Consider the following 22,052-nt stretch of genomic DNA (forward strand, 5'->3'; position numbering starts at 1 on the left):
GATCACCGTTTTTTCTGGGTTATTTTCGAGATCAAAGTGAAGTTTTCTTTACGTTATTGTTGATTACCGTAAGAGTACGTGCAAATTTTAAGTCACTATAATTTTTCAGAAAATCCATGAATTGATTTAAAATTTTACAGGTAGCATTTTAATAGTAATAGGAATGTATAATAAAAAATTCAACCTTAAAAATGCATCGTATATCAGTATACGTTTCGAGAAGTGCAACGTGTCGTTGATTTTCACCGATTTGTAGCTTTCACCTGTGTAATGATGCCCATAATGTGCGTGTAATAGTTCAGCCAAAAACAGTGTCCATTGAACGGACTAACTGTAAAAACGAGCGTAAAACACAAGACCGTGTAGAATACCATTTACGCGAGCACTTTATGCCCTGATTTAAGTACCACGGAAGTGCTAACGCTCGTGTAACGACACTTCGAGTGGGCGCAGCTCAATTAGCCCCGGGAACAATGAAGAGAAGCGGAGAGAGTTCATTCAACGATCGAGACACTGAACAGTGATACGCTTATTGAATCTTAAGTCACATCTTATTTGCAAGCCAGACATCTCAATGGCTCTTAAATCACGATGTTGCTCGTGTAAGTACACGGCCGATTTTCAGACTTCATGCGATTGCTGCGCGAAATGTGCTAATTGTGCACAATCCTATAACCGTTTCATTAAACTGTTCTAAAAACTCTTTAAAAGCCTCAGTATTTAAAGAGGCAACGAACCTCGCGGAACGAGAACGTGATTGAAGTTCGTCAAGCCACTGATTATATATTTTGAATAATTCACAACGGGGTCAATAAACCATTTTTGCTGCAATCCCGTAAGTGCAGACTGAATCGACACCGGTTTAAAACGCTCGAACCGAAAAGAAACGAAAGAGCGAACGCGGTAATTGAGAAGTTTTTAATTTGCGAAAAATTTCAACGAACCGACTCCTTGCGTTGCCGGCGAGCTTTTTTTCGTTTGCTCTACGAAAAAAGGTATCTTGAGACCGACGTTGCCGTGCAGAACCGTGGCCGCACGCGTTGCAATTTTGCGTTCACGCTTTCGCTCATTTTTCCATTAACGACGCGAGTAAATATCCAGGTTGCTTCCGTGCTGCTCGTCACTCGAACAGAACAATTTTAACAAGACGGAACAGCGTAACACATACGTTACCGTACAGAAATGCATGGACAAGTTTCGAACAATATGCCATGATTTCTAAAACCAAATGGATTTACCGAACGTGAAAGGTTTCTCTCGCTACAAGTTGAATTTGATTTAGAAACACTCTTATCATGTCTCGTTCAGTTGCACTTTTTATCATCTGCTTTTATATTTACGAGTAGGAGTGTACGCAGTTCGAACCACATCGTTACGATAAGTAGAAAAAATTTCCAGAGCATCACGACGGAAGAACGAGAACGACATGTTCCGAAAAATCACCGAGGAATGTTCCTTACTTTCTTCTGCTAGTTTTACCCACTGCAGTCCACTGACCTGCTCTGCACGTACATCTCTGTTCATAAGTTTTAGGAGACTCCCAAGTCGTTATTCTCTTCAATAAAAAGTCTGATAAATATATCAAATTAGTAACGATCAGAGTTGATCTCGATTGAAAGATTATAGTAATTTATTGAGTAAATCATCACCGTGTGACGAACGGTAATGTAATAAATCGTGAATAATTTGAATAAATGAAACAAATCTGCGGAATTATTATGAAATCACTGATTGGAGTGCATAAGATTCATTAAAATATCAAAAATTTTTATTTGTATTCATATCCTTTTATAATACGTCTTAAGATTTATGATAGGAGATGTACATGTTCTGTAACAAGCTGTAAAACGAAATACCGGTATTACGGTACGCTTATTAGAGATTCAGTAATAATGAGACCTACAAAACGGACGACATTAAAATTCATTCGAACTCAAACGATAACGTTTGCCTCTATTTATATTTAAGTAACGTTCCACGATTGAATACTAGACATAACAACTGATTAGGATGAGTAAATAAGGAAGCCAATGAGCACAGGAAGAATTAGGCAAATGCAATCGCTATTCTTGGGGCTGCAACACGTCTAGTAGAAGGTGACGTAAATTTCCGATAAACTAGAGACGAGCCGCGGCTATTAATAGTGAACAGAGAAATCTATTCGTCCCCTATTTTTACGACCGAGCTCCCGTTAGTTACGTGCATCTTCTTCGAGCCTCCGTCCTGCGCCTCCTCGCCAATTACATTTAGGCCGTACCTCATTTAAGTATATCTATCTCGTTTTCCGCATAATATCGCGGCCACCGCTATTTAAAAGCGTTTCAAAATAAAATACTATCGGAACTAAATCGGGAAATGTTCCACGGTTTGAAAAGATTTATTTCTCTTCGTTACTTAACGTTTAGAACAATGATACTAAATATATCTTTGTGAGAATTGAACTCAACGCGCCTGTACAAAGGAAAGCAAGGACTAAATCTTCAACGAAGTACTGTCTAAGATAGAAGGCAAATAAATCATCGAGGAGAATAAATCGAGGCAGACGGCGGTATTATCTCCAAGAACATTCCCTTGAGTTCGAAAATGACTTTCCGAAGAGTACACCTGACATTCCTTCAAACAGCCTTCGAGACCCTTTATTTTACTTCCCATTGTCACGGCAAAGTTCTTGCTGAATAGGCGATGGGCGTCTCGCACCAAGTAAAGTTTCCAAAACGAAATACAAAAAGGGTCAGACCCGAAAGGAAAGTAGAGAAAGGGAGAAAAAGGAGAGGATCAGTCGTCCTGTTTATCGAAAAGAAGGGAAACGCTGTCGTAGAGACGAATTCAAAAATAGATGTTGGGGATCGGACGCGTATGTAGCTTATATTTAGGCTGGGAAGCGAAAATCTACAATGTGGGAGTAATGCTTGAGCGGAGAGGATGGCCGTTAAGATGAGACCATAGAAACAATTATACAGAATTCTAACTTCCACGCGCGAATCATTTAGATTGATATGATAGCCAGTTCTTTAGTAAGTTCTTCGGTAGTCGGAATAATCATTTCGATTCGATAGTTCGTGTGTAAAGTATCTTATATCGTATTCGTAACGTTCTAGTTATTATTTAGGAAAGAAAAAGTTGCTTTCTTAATTATACAATTGCGATGCACTACTCTTATTTAAAATCCACTTTCGATTTTAAGAATGCAACCTCTCATTGATAGCTCGTTAGCATGAAAACTGTAGATTACAGTGTTGATTGTCGTTATTGACTATAAAAATGGACAACCGCGTTTCATACTTCCACGTTGTTTGGCAGGATTTAAACGGTATATCTTTTTACGTCTTAATGCTATCTCTAACTTCAGTAACAAAAGAAGGAGTAATCTGTAGCGCGTGTATAATACGCATACATCTAAGGATTTTCTTTGCTTAAGAACAAGAACATCTGCTCCCCTTCGGAGTAGCAGACGTCACGATAAACCTACAGTAGATTTGTCCTGTCTTTATTTTTATGTACCAGTCAAACGTCTATCGATCACAGACTACATTTTGTGCTCGACGTAAGTCGATGTACATTCTGAGACCGATTACTCTGATTTAATTGTGTGATCATCCAACGAATTCTACGTGTAAGTAAAGAAATGAGTAATGGGAAATAAGTGCCGCTTTCTGAAGGACGTCTTTGTCGTGCAGCACGAAAGCCAAAATTGAGTCATCAAAACGTCTACACGCGTCCCCATCATCGTATGTCGCATACTGAACGCGTGCATCGATTAAGCCAATTTAGGCGTACAAGGATAGTCCGGAGCGGCGCATGTGTACTCCGATACAGCGATATCCGTGAAGTAACTACGAATAATAGGTGCTTACGGTTCATATCGGATTCATGAACCCTTACCAAGAGTCGATTTAACAACATTACGATTAATTGGCTGTGTCTCTCGACACAAATTTCCCCGCTCTTAATCTAATCAAAAAGTACCGTTTCAATTATCTCTCTCACTCTCTCTCTCTCTTATATCAATACCTTCTTATTACACTTGTTTCGTGCAGCACGTGAGGGCGTGTATTCGGTTGAACGCTCACACGAGTTCTGCGTTACTCGTGTCCCTATTTCACGTGTAATAAAGGCACTCGAATTCTTCGGATACGGGTACCCGTGTATTATTTCACGTGTATTAAATGTACACGCACATACTCGTTCAGCGATCATTGAAAGCATGCTGCACGTCGTTGATGTACGCTCCCCATCGAGCGTAAACAATTTTCCGTTTCAAACTTATTCATACGTGAGAACACAAACACGAGACCAATCTAATAAATTCCAGTGACAGATAACTACTGACTTCTGTATGGGAAGAAATGAAGAAAACGAGAACATGAAACCGTAAAGATCTGCACTCTCAAACATCCATTTTTGACACCACTGATGTAACACCTGCCAATTCTTTGATTTGCAAATACATAACATGAACCTCTCTAATTAAATAGAAATAATAGACAGTTGGACAGTTTGTTTAGAGTCTCTTTTTATGTACACGAAATTTGATAGATCTTTGTGACTACCAAATAATATAGCACGCGTTAAAAATTTATTTTTATCAATAGGTAACGACGATCCGAGTGACGTCAGGTCAGATCTTAACTAAATGATTACTATAATGTGCGATGGACAGCTTTGATCGAAGAGATACTACGTATACATATATGTATATCTCACGAATGTTCGAAGGAACTCGTGCATGCATCGCACTTCACGCCTTCCAAGAATGCCCGTCGCGGAAGGAAAGGTACGTTTGTACGGAACGTAATTCTTCCTGCGCTTTTATCGAATCGAAACGAACCGCGCGGAAAACTCCGGCCCGATCTCGTTACCGTCACGGGTTATGCGAACTGGAAAGTGAGATCATACGTATTTCTCGTGCGAGGCAAATATAATAGCGAGTTTCTCCTATACTCCGTGATAAGATATTCCCTTGCGGACGATTTTAAGGGGTCGAAGGGAGTATTCGTTTCCAATCGCCCAACTTGCATTTACATGCATTCAACGTACAGCCTAGAACAGCCGGGTTGTTGAACTTCGTGTTGAAATCGCGCCGGTCAAATATTGTATTTACACTTCCTGTTATATGAAATTTGACATTAAAATCCTTTCTTTTTATTTCTTGCTTATTTCCGGAATTTGAAATACAGAAAATTGACACTGCTTAATTTGGAGTGAAGTGGAGATGAATATTAACGATTAACCCGATTACCGGAAACTATTCAGAGATTTGCAGCTCGTGAATATCGTAATACAGACATGATACTCTCTGTGGAATTAATTTCATTAAGCCTCGATTTCTGATAATAGTTCGATAGTCGTAAAACTTGATTCGTTGTACCCACGTTAGCTCACACGCGCACCTAACGGATAGCGGAGTTACAAGTTCTCAAGTCCCGACTACCACGAATAAACTACCATAAACCTGAACTTCCTGTGAACCACGAACTGTGCATTGTCCTCGCGTTTTCTCTTTTACTTATGTTTCCTTTTCCTAGTTATCGTGCCATCCAATTTACCAGTCTGTCGCGACCGATTGCTCATCTCTGTGTAACTCTGTGAAAAGCGAGTACATGCCCTTCAACTCCCTTGCGCTGCAGACGAGGATTTAAAAGAAAAACAAGATAATGAACCATCGGGACGGACGACAATGAGGAACGAAGAACGAATTTAATTACGCAAAATACGATACGTATTACTACCGTCCTTGGAGAGATTGCAGGCTACAAAAAATAACGAACGCTTAAACGAAGATAAAACAATAGGCTGGAAACAATCAGCATTAAACAGACTTGAATATCATAATCAAACATTCTTTTAGCACAATGAACGTTATGCAATCAATGATTGATCTTTATTGACCTGCAACGTACGTAAAATCTTCAAGAAATTCACAGAGCGACTCTTTATATACCTAAGGAAGTAGCCTCGAGTTAAAACCGTTTCCTAGATTCGTACATAGGTGCGCAAACTTTTTCTACTCCAACCAGGAAGAAAATCGAACAGCAGCGAGTTTAACGTAGACTCTATTCTATCTAGCACGCAAAAATCTTACTTATTTGTCTGTATTCACCTGCGATTTACACTCGACTGATCACGAGATGCTCGATCGCTTCCCAATACATCTTTACTATACGTACTCGATTCCTCGCGACCTTATTTAGAATATCCGATAATGCTCCGATCTGCATGGTTGAAGAAGTATCGCTGACGACTGATGAATCCTATTACCGTCAAGTAATGAAATTGGATATAGATTCTGATACACTTTCCCTAGTTGATTAAACCAATTCAAAGCCGATAATGATACGCATCACAGCCAAACGGAAAACAAGTTTCTCGATAGACGACTAACGATATTATTTAGTTACACTCAAAAGATTAAACAAGTTCACGTCTCACGAAATGATTCGGACAAGTAATTATGTCCGAACCACCAATTCGATTTCCACTGTACAAATTATTAAAACGTATCGAGCTATTATTTCCACTTGGATGCACCTCTATTCTTCTATAAACAACGTTGCCGAATCAGCTCTATTTTAAAAACACTGCAGCCTGAACATGATTCATAAAAAAACTTTAAAACCTGCCAAATATTTAGTATTGCATAAGCTTTATAAAACATTTATAATTACAAAACCGCGTGAAAACATTTTTCGTTTGAGCTTGTGTAAAAAATTCTGATCAATGCTAACGTTGTACAATTTCATGCTCATCGCTGGTAAAATTTCAGCTCGTGAAATATTCTGTGCAGAACTATTTTTACCTCTGTCGAAGCCTTTGCCCCATGGTCGTTACATAGTTAATAATTCTGGCAAAGTTCAGCCAGACCTGGGACGAACATTCAGGCGAAAGCGAAGCGCGTACACCTTTAATACACTCGGCCTCGCAAGGTCGCGAGGAAAGCGGTCGAGCAACCAGAAAGTTCACGATATTGCGTGCAAATTCTACAGCCGACCGCGCCGGGTCGAGACAATGCGACGCTACCAGGTCGTGGATATGTTTGCCAAAGTACATTACAGAGGACAAGGACACCTGACCGCTCCATACCTACGTCTGCATGCATATACGCAAATGCATTTGTCAATATGCTAATCTTCGCCTACATTGTTGCGCGATACCGTGATATAAATCCACACACAAATGTTCCGGATAATAGAATTTTCGAATAGCAGAACGAACAGGCTTCCTGTTACCATTGATCTTGATTAATTGATCCGTTCGAATAAAAATCGAACAGATTAAATACGTATTCAAGTATTCTAAGGAGCTTCGATAAAAGCACGTGCGCATCACCCGGTTTGTGTATTAAGCTGCATTCGTTCCGCACTGATAACAAACGTGTGGTGCAACGATCCCACGTGAAATGTCGTGCACAAGAAAGATGCAACTTTGATACGAACTGTCGTATGCAATAAGAACTCTCGCATTGCGCGGCACTTTACGTTCAACAGTCTCCACGCGTTTTGTGTTTAATGCGGAGCGAGTAAAAGCGACCAAGTATACCGACGCACGAAATCCGCGTGTTTTGATACCGTGCGCATGAATATACGTATGTACGCGAGTACATATGTCGTGCGTTATGTATAAAGCGTATCGCGTGCAGGCGAGCCGCACTTATCCCGTTCAAGCTTGCCGGTATTCACACCAACAACGAACTTGTTCCCTGTCGAGAGGCGTCTCGTCGTTAATCTCAAGGAAAAAATCTGGCATGGAATCGGCGACATACTGGGTATTGGCACGAGAAACCGGCTGTTTACCCTTCCTAAATCGAAACGTCGAGGAAACGAACGAAAATATGGATGACCTACGACGAAATAAGTTACGTTTGCACGGCACTCGACAAAACCATTGATATACGCGTAAGCTGAAACTACGCGACTCATCTAAAATGTTTAGACGACCTATTGTAAGATCTCGTACAGGTTTTAACAATAACCAAATTAAATATATGCTTCCTGATATAGATAAGATATTCTATGCTACATATACAAAAGTCCGTAAAGAAATATTCACTTACTTTGATACCGCTGTGTCCTTGCTGCTTCAAAAGAATATTCTCAGGCTTCATGTCGCAATGGATGATCCTGTTCTTATAGAGAGCGTCGAGACACTGTAGCAGCGAGTGCGCGAACTTCTTCACTAGCTGCATGCTGAAGCCTTGGAACTTGTTCTTCTTGATCAGCTCGTACAAGTTAATACTGAGTAATTCGAAGGTAATGCACATGTGATTGCGGAACGTGAACGAATCGAACATGTGTATGATGTTCATTGTATTGTCCTTATCCTGTTCCCGTAGCTTCCTCAATATCTTCACCTCTTCCTGGGCTTGACGGTGAAACCTTTTCTCGTTTCTGACCATCTTCAAAGCGACATGCTCCTGTTTCTTGTGATCGTACGCCTTCACCACCTGTCCGAACGATCCTTTCCCAATTACTTTCAGCACTTCGTACCTGTAGGCCACGTGATCGTGCGTTACGTGGATGTAGGAACCATAAATGTTGTCGTAGCCGTTGTTGTGAGGTCGACCGATTATACCCGGCCTCTTTTTTGCGTTCGCCCCGATAAAATATATGTGTCGATAATTGAAGATCTCGTGGTGCTCGTACGGAGTCAATTTATCCACGTAAATCTTCAGTACGACGTCTGGCGTCGCGGTGATGGTCTTAGGCTTGCGTACGCTGCTGCCACAGGAACTTCCTAACATCCACTCCTTCGAGCATCCATTCTTCACCAACGCGTTACTCGACTGACCGTTCGATTGCGAATGCTGAGACTCGGTGTGACTGCTAGTGCTGTGACTGTAATTATGACTGGAGTTGTGAGTGAAATTCTGACTGGAATTGTTGTGACTTGAATTGTGACTCGAATTGTGGCTCGAATTATGACTTGAATTGTGACTCGAATTATGACTCGAATTGTGACTCGAATTGTGACTCGAGTTGTGGCTCGTGTGCGAGCTAAGGCTCAAGTTCAAGCTATCCGAGTTCCCGGTCAGACTGAGCAGGCTGTTGTTGGCGCTGGAACTTAAGCTCGGCAGATGAGTACCTGCCATGTGACTGGTTCGGGTCAAGTAACTAGGTGACGACTCGCTGGCGGACTGCTTCAGGACCAACGTGCTACCCTTCAAGGGTGGCAGATGATTGTTCTCGTTCGTCGGGGTGCTGTACGTTTGGGTCGAGATCGCGTTCGCAGGTACGAACGGTTTCGGTTTAGACCGGGGCATTTCGAACGAGCTCGCTGATATAGTTAAGCTAGTCATTTGTGTCCATTTGACGGCGATCTAAACGCATGTGTTTCTTCCTTGGCGAACCAACTACTCGATTCATCGAAGTGACCGAGTAACCACTGAATGATTACTCGCACTATTACATCAATCGCAAACACACTATCTCAATGTCTCTTTCCTTTTGCACTCTCGATTACCAATGTTCGTTCTAACATGTCACAATGTATTGTCGTTTGGATAAAAAACATGTTGGTTCGTTGAGACGCTAGTTAAGATGCTATCGTTATTCCCGGCGTTATTAAAATTTCCTTCGCAATCTTTTTGTTCCAGAATTCACAGTCAGCTTATTGTACATGTGTATACGTGTATAATAGGAGTAAATTTGGTCGATCTGACGACCATCTTTTACGCACTTGTTCATCTCGAATAAATTAATGCGGACTTTAACTTTAGTCTCGTTCTCGTCTCTGTGCCTGAAATGATATGAGCGAAATTCTTTTCTTCTCTTCCCTTCTCTCTTTGTTGGCGACTATTTAATGAACCTTGAAATTATTGAGTCGCGTAAGACGGAACAGAACGAGCAGCCGATGATGCGCGCACGATAAATCTGCATCGATCGAAGCGCACCGAACGCATTTCGATCCCTGATGGCGGCGAGGCGGTCGCACGTGCAGCTTGAAATACGATCGATCATCTAAAAATGTTCGGCCGAGAAAAGAAAAAAAAAGAGGCGCCTTGTGGAAATGCAGCAGACTAGAAGTTGTGATGATTCTTTCTTTATTTTTCCCTGTAGCGAGAGTACGAACGACGATTCGTTTATCGAAGACTGTGGTCGTCGGGTGTTTCTGCCTTCCTTTTCATCCGATTCTCTGTTGCTTTTCGTCGTTATACCACCGCCTGTGGTATATCGCTACGAACGAGGAAAGTAAGAGGAACTATAAACCCGCGGGTGACGTCACTTCCGACTACACTCGGCTGTCTACCCCCCTCGAAATTATTCATCCGATTAAGTCCCTTCGCCGTTTGACCCTTTGCTCATTACCACCAACTAGTGTCTCTACCTTCTTTACTGCACGCGATACTCCTTTTTCCTTTGTACAAAGTTTCAAACGTCTAATTTTGTAATCTATCGCGCACGAGGGCAAACGCATCGTGCGAAAACTGTCTACCACCTCTCTAACTGGAGGTTATTGGCACCGGGCCGGCCAACTCGGACGACTTTGTTCCATTGAACCTTTTTCCTATTCTCCAAACACCAACAAACTTTTAACAGAATAAACGAGCTTTTGTCAAAGTAACAACGCTGTTGTCGGTTCGATAGATGTTCACAATCGACGGAGTTCACCTTTCTTGAAGTATAATGATCATCGTTGAAAAAAATCATACCATTCGATTCGAAATAGAAATATTCGAAGGTGATGAGTTTCGAATTTATCAATCTTCAAACGCTCACCGATGCTCGGTGGAAAATCATTATTCTATGCCCGTTGCACCAGTTATAGCACCAAATTCGTTTGCATGAAGAATTTTTATTTAATAAAGTAAACGCGGTTTCTCAGTTATTCGTCTAATTAAAGGTGAATGAACATAATCTATGCACCGAGAATCACATTGGCAGCGTGTTCCCGTCTATTCTCTCACCAATGTCGTTCACATTATACCGATTTGAAAACAAAGTTCTCTCGTCCGAGGATTTAACAAACTGTCACCGTCAGCGGCATCGAGTCATGCAGAATTCTCCGATAGCGACATATCGTGTCATACCGAAGGAGATGCAGGCGGTTGAAATCGAACCACAGAATTTCTCACACGCTCGGTCGTGGACCCCGTACGCATGAAAATCGAAGCAAACACCGCGGACACGATGAACCTGGCCGCACCTTAATAACTGTTTACAACCGAAACGTTCCCTCGGCATTAATTGTGAAAACTAGCTGCTCTCGCCAGAATTCATTTCTCTCGTAACAACGAATAAATGCAAAAAATGGATGGATGGTTCAGGAGCGACGGGTCCTTTCCTTTTTCATTGAGAAACAAAGGCAACGCAAAACGAAGTTCGTCGCTTCTGGCACACTGACTGGCTCGGCTGGCTTAGCTGGCTGGCTGACTTCTCTCTTTCTCTCTCACACACACTCTCTCTCTTTACCTTCCTCTTTTTCCCTCCTGGTTTCACCGCCTGCTCCCCCTATCTGTCTCTCTCACGCCGCCACCATGTTTGTTCTTTTTATACCCCCGTTAAACGTTGTGTCAGGACGTTTTAGAAGGGGTAGACGACCAAGCAAACGGATGAACGATCGGACTAACTGGTTGATGCACAATCTTTGCGTGTATTAAACTCTCTAGCCGTAATTGGAAAAAGCGCAAAACTGATGACACACGACAGAGAGATTTTCACAGATCCTCGGTGGTCATACGGCGTAGCACGATGCTTCCGGTGGTGAAGATATACCCTCCATCGTGGTTTCCACAGTTATCTAGCCGCGACTGCCTCTTGTTCCTATGCTGGCCTCTCGTCTAGCTATATATTTAGTATACAGGTGTTTTTGTTACCCCTACTACTTGCCTCGATGTCTGGCGTGCGTGTATTCAAGTCGTATGTTCAATTCCGACGAGCGATAGAGATACGCTTCTCATGTCGCATTCAGTAACACTAACTCTTTCTTGAAGTCTATTCCGACGTAGGTTAACCATTCTTGCAAAGTTCACATTCACCAATTCACCGAACCACTCGAGGCGGGAGCACCATTTCTCTGTTCGTAAAGAAACGCCTGCTGCGACACCCACGCATGCACTCTCATGTATACAGTCTGTGTAATACAGCATACAGCGGCTAACAGCGGTTGATGCTTGCCGCACGCACAGATGTTTCACACCACACATACGTATGTACATATGTGTATATACATTTGTTTCGGAGCAAAGGGGAGGGCATAAACCACGACGTTACTCTAGATAGGAACATTTCTTTTCCTTGGTAGTTCACGTCTTTCCCGCAAAAAACAATTCAATATTCTTTTATACCAAATCCTTACAAAATTGATGTTTATTATTCAATTTCCCTTTTTAATAAATTGTACACTGATATAAAAAGGGGAGAGATATATGTTGTACTATCTTATAAGCGATGAGCTGTTAATATATTTCCACTTCTATTCCCTTCTCGCTATTTTATTTGGCTATATTGAATATTTTATAGCAATAAATCCTTTTCAAAAAGATGAGAAGGAAAATAGTGAAATACAAAAACCATCGACAAAATTCAAGGTAGCAGCCGCATCAGTGTAAACATATGCTGTCGCTATTGTTTTATGATACTAACCTGAACTGAGAACATTCAGAGTCAGGCGTTATTTTGACCCGACGAGAATAAGTACTTTTCTACGTTCACAACTGATATCGTTTGGAGTACGTCGTAATAAGAAACAGTGAATCCAGAATGAATTTAACACCAAAGTCATTTAAGGAAAGACGATCCTTTGGTAAGCATAATTCTTCTTATATTATTATATTTTGTTATATTATGCTTGAAGCATGATATTAAACAAAGTATTTTCTTGCAATTACTCTTCGTCGCACAGCTCGATTTACTTTCATTTCCCTGATAATTTCTATCATAATTCTTGCACAATGAGGAAAGAAGATAGGACACATCCAATGTTTATCCTTATTTCAAAGATCCTTATTTAATTTGTAGATAATAATTTTGTTACTAATAATTAATAGACGTAAACTGCAGCTACATCCAACACAAGCATTTTTTCTGTTAGTAAACCAAAGAAGTATGGCAAGTGCTAGTATGACAATGGCACAACTGTATCAGAGTGAACAAGACGAAGATGGATTTCTTTATATAGTATTTGCTAGCCAAGAAGTTTTTGGGCATTAATTTATGTCGTTTCGTTTTAAAGGTAAGTTTAGAAATTTAAATACAAGCATGGGTTACTGAGAATCAAGATTGATGTAAGTATTTTAACTTACAGTTAAAATGAAACTTTTTGTGGAATACACCATGTGCTAAATAATTTTAAGGACTCCTAGGAAGAATTTTAGATCTATTATTACTTGAATCTGCCTTTAAACGATTATGCAGAATCTTTGTGATGGACGTGCAGTACCTGCTGAAATAAGTAACAAAACATTCACATTTGTGCATAAAATTATGGTGCTTAGATCTTCAGGATATATTTACATCAAGTTAAATTAAAAGTTAGTTATTTACTAATGACAATACTTTCTGTTACAATTTTTTAACTTCTATGATTGATCTTCATAGGTAAACAATTACCTACATATAAAATAGGTATGACGTAATAGCAATGACTAATTTTAATTTGTTTTCATCTACATTTATCTAGAATGTCCAGTAAACGCGAATGTAATGAATTGTAAACGTATGCGAAAAAGAAATAATACTGTATAAATAATACTAGTAGCCAGTCATATACTAGAAAATATAAATTTACAAACGTAAGTGTTCGTTTGTTACTACCGTGTGAATTACGTATGGAATGATATTACGTTTGAAAGTGTTACTATTTATTAGGTACGCATGTACTGGATAATGTACTAAATTGTTAGTATGTATATGACATGCTACGGAGTAAAGAGAAGATGCTTTAAATTACGATAACTGAATGAAAATATCCATCACGACTAAATTTATTCTGATTGCAGTATACTGAAATGTTGGTGAAAGTGTTCATCTATATAATTACCATGTCTATTCATATATGATAATGTTATTACACTCTTTATCGATTTTATTAAATATATTTACATTATCAAAAATTCGCTTGAAATCTATGATCTTATAGTTACACACTTGATGATATAATTAATATCTTCTACTCTTTGATAGTTGTAACTTACAACAATTGGTACGTTCAGTTATCTCCTGTATTTGAAATTTTATAAGCATACTAATATTTGATCCTCATAAATGTAAATTAAGTAGGAAACAAAAGTACTTGGCGTTGTAAGTAAGAGTGAACATTATTATCATCAATCAGTAGAGATCAATGAGACAGTTCAATAAGACTTAAAAATCCAATAATATTACCAGCTTTCATATTGAGAGGTGATAGCACTGTATTATTTTTAAGTAATTTCATATGCTATTATGAGTTGTTGCTGATATTTGTTTATACTCTTACCCAATACGAATTCGATTATATTTTGGATGGTTAAAATAAACACTTGGCTTTCTGCGAATATTTTCAAGTATCTATAGAAAATTGAATGATATGAAATTACATATAAGAACTTTAATTTATAAGTGAATGAATATTAGAATAATAAGAGAAATTATAGTACTCTAGATGTTAGTAATGCTGTTATAAATATCCGGCAATATTAATAACACGCTTTAATAATACTTGTATAATATGTATTACATTATGTAAAAAATTATTTGCAATAAACAACTTTTTGCAATACGTCGAATTTACTAATTACGAAGTAAATTTTATATTTTGAAAATTATAAATTAACTTCGCAGAACAAAGTGCGTGAATCTGGATTAAGTAATATATCTATATTCGTACATGACCTGCAGTGTTACTTTCTGAAGTGTATAAAGGAAAAAAAAACAGAATTCAATTATGGTTGGAATGAGGAAGATGACAATAACATCTAACGGTGAAAACTGTTTGAATAGTTGTTCGATGCTAGGAGAAAGAAGTGAGTACTTGTATATGTAAATGAGAAAGAATAATGAAATACTAATAAATGACAAAAATTGTTTGTTGCAGCCTCATTCATTTTAACGTCGTTCATTACGGGATGCCCAACAGTTGAGAATTCCAGTTGTTTCAGTACCTGCCTCTACGTAGACGTTAAACCTGGCAAACTACCCTTGATATTTACTTTTTTTTCAAGTTCTACCGTCCTACCCCTACCTCCTAATTATAAATGTGCACCTAGTGGGGGATACGGCGGCAATTGCCTACCTGTTTTTCTTCATGTTCATACGAGCTAGCCGTTATTGTGAATTTTCGAGCTTCTATAAGAACTTTGTGAGCATTTTGTTACAAAAATTGAGAACAACACATTAAATAATTACGTATTGAACTGCTTAAATATCATCGAAAGGTATGCGTGTCAAAAGTCATAGAATTGTAATAGTTGTTCGTTTATTTTGAAAGACAAGAAAGTTATATCCAAGGTATGGAAAACGAAATATTCTATAAGCAAGAAGATGTGGATAAACTGGAAGAAGAGATCAACGAGCTCCATGCATTTATAGCCGAAAAAAGCGAAGATATCGAATTGTTGGAAGAAAAATTGCGGGAGAAAAATATGCAATTGGCAGAGCGAGAAGATAAAATACAATTCATCTATATAATTACCATGTCTATTCATATATGATAATGTTATTACACTCTTTATCGATTTTATTAAATATATTTACATTATCAAAAATTCGCTTGAAATCTATGATCTTATAGTTACACACTTGATGATATAATTAATATCTTCTACTCTTTGATAGTTGTAACTTACAACAATTGGTACGTTCAGTTATCTCCTGTATTTGAAATTTTATAAGCATACTAATATTTGATCCTCATAAATGTAAATTAAGTAGGAAACAAAAGTACTTGGCGTTGTAAGTAAGAGTGAACATTATTATCATCAATCAGTAGAGATCAATGAGACAGTTCAATAAGACTTAAAAATCCAATAATATTACCAGCTTTCATATTGAGAGGTGATAGCACTGTATTATTTTTAAGTAATTTCATATGCTATTATGAGTTGTTGCTGATATTTGTTTATACTCTTACCCAATACGAATTCGATTATATTTTGGATGGTTAAAATAAACACTTGGCTTTCTGCGAATATTTTCAAGTATCTATAGAAAATTGAATGATATGAAATTACATATAAGAACTTTAATTTATAAGTGAATGAATATTAGAATAATAAGAGAAATTATAGTACTCTAGATGTTAGTAATGCTGTTATAAATATCCGGCAATATTAATAACACGCTTTAATAATACTTGTATAATATGTATTACATTATGTAAAAAATTATTTGCAATAAACAACTTTTTGCAATACGTCGAATTTACTAATTACGAAGTAAATTTTATATTTTGAAAATTATAAATTAACTTCGCAGAACAAAGTGCGTGAATCTGGATTAAGTAATATATCTATATTCGTACATGACCTGCAGTGTTACTTTCTGAAGTGTATAAAGGAAAAAAAAACAGAATTCAATTATGGTTGGAATGAGGAAGATGACAATAACATCTAACGGTGAAAACTGTTTGAATAGTTGTTCGATGCTAGGAGAAAGAAGTGAGTACTTGTATATGTAAATGAGAAAGAATAATGAAATACTAATAAATGACAAAAATTGTTTGTTGCAGCCTCATTCATTTTAACGTCGTTCATTACGGGATGCCCAACAGTTGAGAATTCCAGTTGTTTCAGTACCTGCCTCTACGTAGACGTTAAACCTGGCAAACTACCCTTGATATTTACTTTTTTTTCAAGTTCTACCGTCCTACCCCTACCTCCTAATTATAAATGTGCACCTAGTGGGGGATACGGCGGCAATTGCCTACCTGTTTTTCTTCATGTTCATACGAGCTAGCCGTTATTGTGAATTTTCGAGCTTCTATAAGAACTTTGTGAGCATTTTGTTACAAAAATTGAGAACAACACATTAAATAATTACGTATTGAACTGCTTAAATATCATCGAAAGGTATGCGTGTCAAAAGTCATAGAATTGTAATAGTTGTTCGTTTATTTTGAAAGACAAGAAAGTTATATCCAAGGTATGGAAAACGAAATATTCTATAAGCAAGAAGATGTGGATAAACTGGAAGAAGAGATCAACGAGCTCCATGCATTTATAGCCGAAAAAAGCGAAGATATCGAATTGTTGGAAGAAAAATTGCGGGAGAAAAATATGCAATTGGCAGAGCGAGAAGATAAAATACAACATATGCAGGAAGAAATTAATTATTTGAAAAATAGAAACGTGATATTACTAGATGAAATTAAATCAATAAAAGTCAGTAGTAAAAATAGGAGGAAAAAGGATTAAATGTTACAAGTAAATTCTAGTATTACAAATTTCTTTCAGAAACCTGAAGAACCTGATACTAACGACAATATTGATTCGAAAGACGGTCAACGAGATATAATAAAAGAACAGCTGTCAACTAAGGATCAGAACACACAAACAGGTACAATTATTGTTTTTACATACATGCGTATATCACGTAATAATTATACTACCCATAGATAATTAATTGTTTAGATGATAAAAAAGATGAGAATCAGGCAGAAGAAAGAATTATTGCATTAGAAAAAGAGAACAGAGAATTGAGAACAACGGAAATTACAAGTTGCATACAGAGTCAGTTGAGCTTGAACTGAACGATATCTGTACTAGCACAGCCTACTTTTAGAGTCAGCTGTGGTACTAGCAATGAGTTAAATAGAAAAGGAACATGCATTCTGTGCTGTATCTGTGATATTCTTCATAAGAAATGACAAACAAACATTAAAAGTTATGTAGTATGTATTGAGATGTGTAAGACAAAGACATGATTTGTATCAAAATTGTATACAGCTGTTTAAATTAACGTAATATATGCATATTAAGAAAATATAGATCGTTTTGAGACTTGACGAATAACTGTTTCACCCGGTTTGGTGTAGTTATGATGGTTATGATACCAGGCTCTAATCGCCATATTCAACCATCAGAGCTATCGAGATTTTGTCTCACAAGAAACAAAAGTAAGATAATGATACAACAATTGATATATATACTTGTATGTTCATAAGCAAATAATACACGCATCTTTAATTAATTATTTTGTTATGTACATACATACTCATAGTATTTAGTATTACTATCTTGCCAAATTATATTCACATTTTAAATGGAGTATATACATAGATACTCTGTATGTACTATTTTGAACAATTGATAACCATGGGCACGACACTTAAAATGGTATTGGGGTCCTCGCAGAGTCCTTACTTTAGGGACCCAAGAATCTGCAACAGGAAACTCGCTTGCATACACAATTTATACGAATCCTAAATCTGTGTTATAGATCTGTATGCAACTCGTATCGATGGCACCAGATGCAACGTCCGCTGGGTATAAAGGTGAGCGGTGGGGTTAGACACGGGGGGGAAAGAGGCAAAGAAAAGGTAAAGGTTAGAAGAGGTTATGAACTCTAACCCACAGACGGTTGACAAAGTCTAGTTGTTGCTATGAACTGTCCAAATGACGTGTAGTTAAATCTGTCGTCTTAGTTAACAACAAAGGTGAGTCCTATGAAAAAATTTATTTACTTTTGAACGCTTGGTTTTTTATTATTCTTTCGTCGATAACGATGCATGAAATCCTGAACGCTGGCTCGCCCACACCGTACCATTCTCTACACGTTCCCTTTAGATTAAATGGTACGAAATATTTGTACCTTTCTTTCTAAATAGGATATTAGTTAATAAAACTTTACGCTCGCTTACACGCAACATAATAAGCAGAAACTATCTTAATAATACAATCATGAGATCTTAAAACTCTGTTGATAAGAACAATTCTTTTAATCTGCTTTGTTAGCAATTTTTGGAATTAACACTAATAGTTTCTTGTACGTTCGATTCAAACATTACAACATAGTACGATTTTTAATGAGAAATAAAATTTAGAATTCTTGGTTTATTTTACCAAAATGAAGATTAAAAATTACGAACGATTACATTTTTATCTCGAGGAACGAAAGGATTGACGTCATTAAAAATTCTTTCAATGTACAACAAATGCGATATTTAAGGAACTGATTGTGATAAGTCAAAAAGAAGAATGATCTGTTATATTATAAGTATAGCAATGCATTTTTAACGCAAGGAGTACGATTATACGATAAATCTGTGTCGATACGCTGATCAAGTAGGTAGGAGATAACCTTCGGACCCACGAGCGACCTTTACCTGTGAAGTCCGGCCGTATAGAAATAATTACTCTCGAATGACTATTCTTCTTCACTGACGTTATTCCAAGAAATCTTTAACTGACTTCGAGAGACCATCCAAAAGGTTATAAGTCAGTCTAATACATACATTTAAAGGATATAAAGTGTAGAACTACGAAAAACTTATTTTAATTCAATTGCCTCATATCACTTCAATTAAAATTACATAACATTATTACAGTACGCGAAGTCTGAATTTATATTTATTTAAAAAAGTACAAGATATACTTAGCGAATTATAAATATACTTGGGACTCGTTCGCATATTCTATATAGTATTTTGTAATTGTACATGTCGTATATATACATGCATGTATGATTTCTTATAGCGTAAAATATTAAACGTATTTATTCATAAAAAATAGGTTTCAGTAGTTGGGCTTGTTAAACGGAGAATGTATGCAATGCGTAGGTCATACGAATGATTTCTCTGCTTATACCTGAGAGCTGACAATACGACACAGCAGTGTCAGATAACACACACATGCATGTATATTTTTCGCCATTATAACTTTGTTCGTGTTTGACCTATTCTCGATCGACGCCGCCGCGACCTCGAGCTCCAACCGATAAGTCATCACGGGTGTGTATTACGTGACATAACCTGTAACGCTCGTTGAGAGACCACTATGCGGTCCTCCACGGCGAATGCTCTCGCTCAGGTAGGAAAGCAGGCAAGCGGGGCGAGAATGCACCTGGCCGGTGTGCGGTACACAAGAGAGTGACCTGCCAACCTGCCAGTATACAGCGAACGGCCTGGCTGCGTTCACCTGTGCAAGGTTGTCTTTGATCTTCGGTGTGGTGTTTTTGTGCGCGACCATTCCGAATCGAGCAAAACGAATTCATCTAGCATAGATTCCGTTTCGCACTCTCACGGCTCTCCTATCGTCTTTGGTTTCATTGAACCGTCATTTTCCCGAGTCGCGTGTATTTTCCGCGGGAGTATCACCGCGTGGTTAGCTACGTTATATTTTCAGAACTGTGCGTGACCTGTGAGAGCGTCACCGCCGACACACGCAAATGCGGTGATACAGGTCGACCCAACAGGTAGTGTATTGTGCGTACCGTCCTCGAACTTAAATGTAAGACACGTCGCGTGTTTTCTAAGACCGACGTGAAGGAAATCGTATTTGATCTTATAGAATACCGGAACTTTCATCTCTGTATACTTCAAGAAGCGTACTTAAGAGATTTGCTTTGAAATCATAGACTTTGATTTCTTTTTAATGAGGATCGATCTTTTTACGTACGCTTAATAAGTATTTCAAACTATTACTTGATCAACTTCATCGTGACGCATGAAATTCCATTGGAAATGTGATCTCTAAATCATGAACTGTGAACGTCGTCTACGATAAAGATTTGTTAAGATAATAGTTTACGGTGACACGTGTCTAAACGGGTCAATGGCTCGTGTTTGAAAGAAAACAACAGGTGTCATGTTACTGTCGTGAAATTCCGCATCACGATACGTAGAATTGCATTACTGAATTTCTTCATGATACTTCCGTGAAATCGGATACTTATTTATGGGACTATTGATCACAGAGATAGCGCGTATGTACGCATTGACGGTCCGTTGTGAAATTCTATTTTAAGCCTAACGTCTGTATGAGACAGTTGAATCTCGTAAGTTGACGTTTATTGTAATTAGAAAGGTTGAAAGAGTATGTTCGATAAAGCGGTGCATAATGATAGTGAGGTATAAGAATGTTAACTATTTTGGAGCAACGGTATAGGCACCATTTTCTCGTGTTACCGCACTGACAGTGGTGACGATGTCAGATCACGAGTGTATGGAAACGGACCATTCGCTTGCCAGGTTGAGGACGGGAGCCACCGAGAATCTGCCCCTCCACTTACGCACACTATCGCATCGTATCCGTATGCTCCAAGCTCGGTTCAGCTTCGGCTCAGTAGAGAGAGAAGACGAAACATCAGTCCATGGCTCGTGGCTCTTACTCCTGATGCGTTAAAGTCCAAGCAGCGCGCATCTGACTGCTGGAACTCTCGATTCCCGTCTTTCTCCTCATTATTAGTTAATGTTTTTAAAAAAAAAATATTTTTGTTGCGGAAAAACATGTTTCATCACCTTCTGATCACATGAGACCATTTGAGAAAATGAATTCTTTTTATGTCTTATACAATTGTTAATCTTGTACACTCTTTCTTACATCAATCTTCTAACCAAATTAAATTTACGAAAAAAATTAATCTTTGCTAGCACCGTGCAGGCTATGATAGCTTTTCGATGACACCTTTCTTCAAGACAAAATATATGTTTAAACTGTAATAATAACTAATAATGATGATCTACACATGTTCAATTTTCTATAATTTGTCAAGTGTCAAGTGTCCATTTACATTCATTATATGGTTAAATAAGAACGTACATGCTACTGCTTGATGGAAACCCCGGGAACGTGGTGATCTCTTCCATCAGTAGGGAAATATAAACAATTGTTATTAAAATCTAATACAAAAACTAAAACATATCGCAAACAAAGAAATGCTAATAAAATAAACTAATAACGGCGAACTAAACACCAATCAAAAGTAACATAGCTTATAAATACATCAATTCAAGAAACAATTGTTTGCATTTCCAAAGAATATGCAGAGCGCACGTAGAGATGTTTGCAAGCAAGCGAAGTTACACTAAGGAAGCGAATTTAGAGCAATCAACTAATAATTATACGTACAATCGCAAAAACAGAATGAGAAGTATCTGAGCGAAATCGACTACCTATTTACACTTTAGGGATGTCCATAAAA

At 38.0% G+C, this 22,052-nt stretch overlaps 4 protein-coding genes across 7 annotated transcripts in view; 3 read left to right on the forward strand and 1 right to left on the reverse strand.

Annotated features, from left to right (window-relative positions):
• The window catches only part of LOC108625230 (dual specificity tyrosine-phosphorylation-regulated kinase 2), a 29,775-nt gene extending 17,472 nt beyond the window's left edge, over nt 1-12,303 (reverse strand). Inside the window, exon 1 of the mRNA XM_018025056.2 lies at nt 8,051-12,303. Within this exon, the coding sequence (XP_017880545.1) occupies nt 8,051-9,292 (1,242 nt within the window). The 5' untranslated portion in view covers nt 9,293-12,303. The remainder of the gene's footprint in view (nt 1-8,050) is intronic.
• An 80-nt stretch (nt 12,304-12,383) lies between these two features.
• On the forward strand, nt 12,384-14,006 carry LOC108625185 (uncharacterized). The gene is made up of 5 exons (XM_018024981.2): nt 12,384-12,390; nt 12,456-12,523; nt 12,666-12,788; nt 12,954-13,167; nt 13,240-14,006. The coding sequence occupies exons 1-4, from the start codon at nt 12,384-12,386 to the stop codon at nt 13,143-13,145; spliced, it is 390 nt and encodes a 129-aa protein (XP_017880470.1). The 3' UTR covers nt 13,146-13,167; nt 13,240-14,006.
• A 1,589-nt stretch (nt 14,007-15,595) lies between these two features.
• On the forward strand, nt 15,596-17,676 carry LOC113464379 (uncharacterized). 4 transcript variants are annotated; one of them, XM_026813782.1, is made up of 4 exons: nt 15,596-16,981; nt 17,055-17,293; nt 17,366-17,468; nt 17,543-17,676. In XM_026813782.1, exons 2-4 carry the CDS (start codon nt 17,057-17,059, stop codon nt 17,659-17,661), a joined length of 459 nt encoding a protein of 152 aa, XP_026669583.1. In that variant the 5' UTR covers nt 15,596-16,981; nt 17,055-17,056; the 3' UTR covers nt 17,662-17,676. The 4 variants fall into 4 exon arrangements, with proteins under 4 accessions (XP_026669583.1, XP_026669584.1, XP_026669582.1 ...); XM_026813783.1 differs by having other exon boundaries at nt 15,596-16,905; nt 17,035-17,293; XM_026813781.1 differs by having other exon boundaries at nt 15,596-16,570; nt 16,642-17,293.
• Nucleotides 17,677-19,906: 2,230 nt separating this feature from the next.
• The window catches only part of LOC108625186 (nuclear receptor subfamily 2 group C member 1-like), a 4,773-nt gene continuing 2,627 nt past the window's right edge, over nt 19,907-22,052 (forward strand). Inside the window, exon 1 of the mRNA XM_026813730.1 lies at nt 19,907-19,939. Within this exon, the coding sequence (XP_026669531.1) occupies nt 19,907-19,939 (33 nt within the window). The remainder of the gene's footprint in view (nt 19,940-22,052) is intronic.

The sequence above is a fragment of the Ceratina calcarata genome, unplaced genomic scaffold (genome assembly GCF_001652005.2).
Source record: "Ceratina calcarata isolate Rehan_Ccalc_2016 unplaced genomic scaffold, ASM165200v1 scaffold35.2, whole genome shotgun sequence".
Classification (NCBI taxonomy): domain Eukaryota; kingdom Metazoa; phylum Arthropoda; class Insecta; order Hymenoptera; family Apidae; genus Ceratina; species Ceratina calcarata.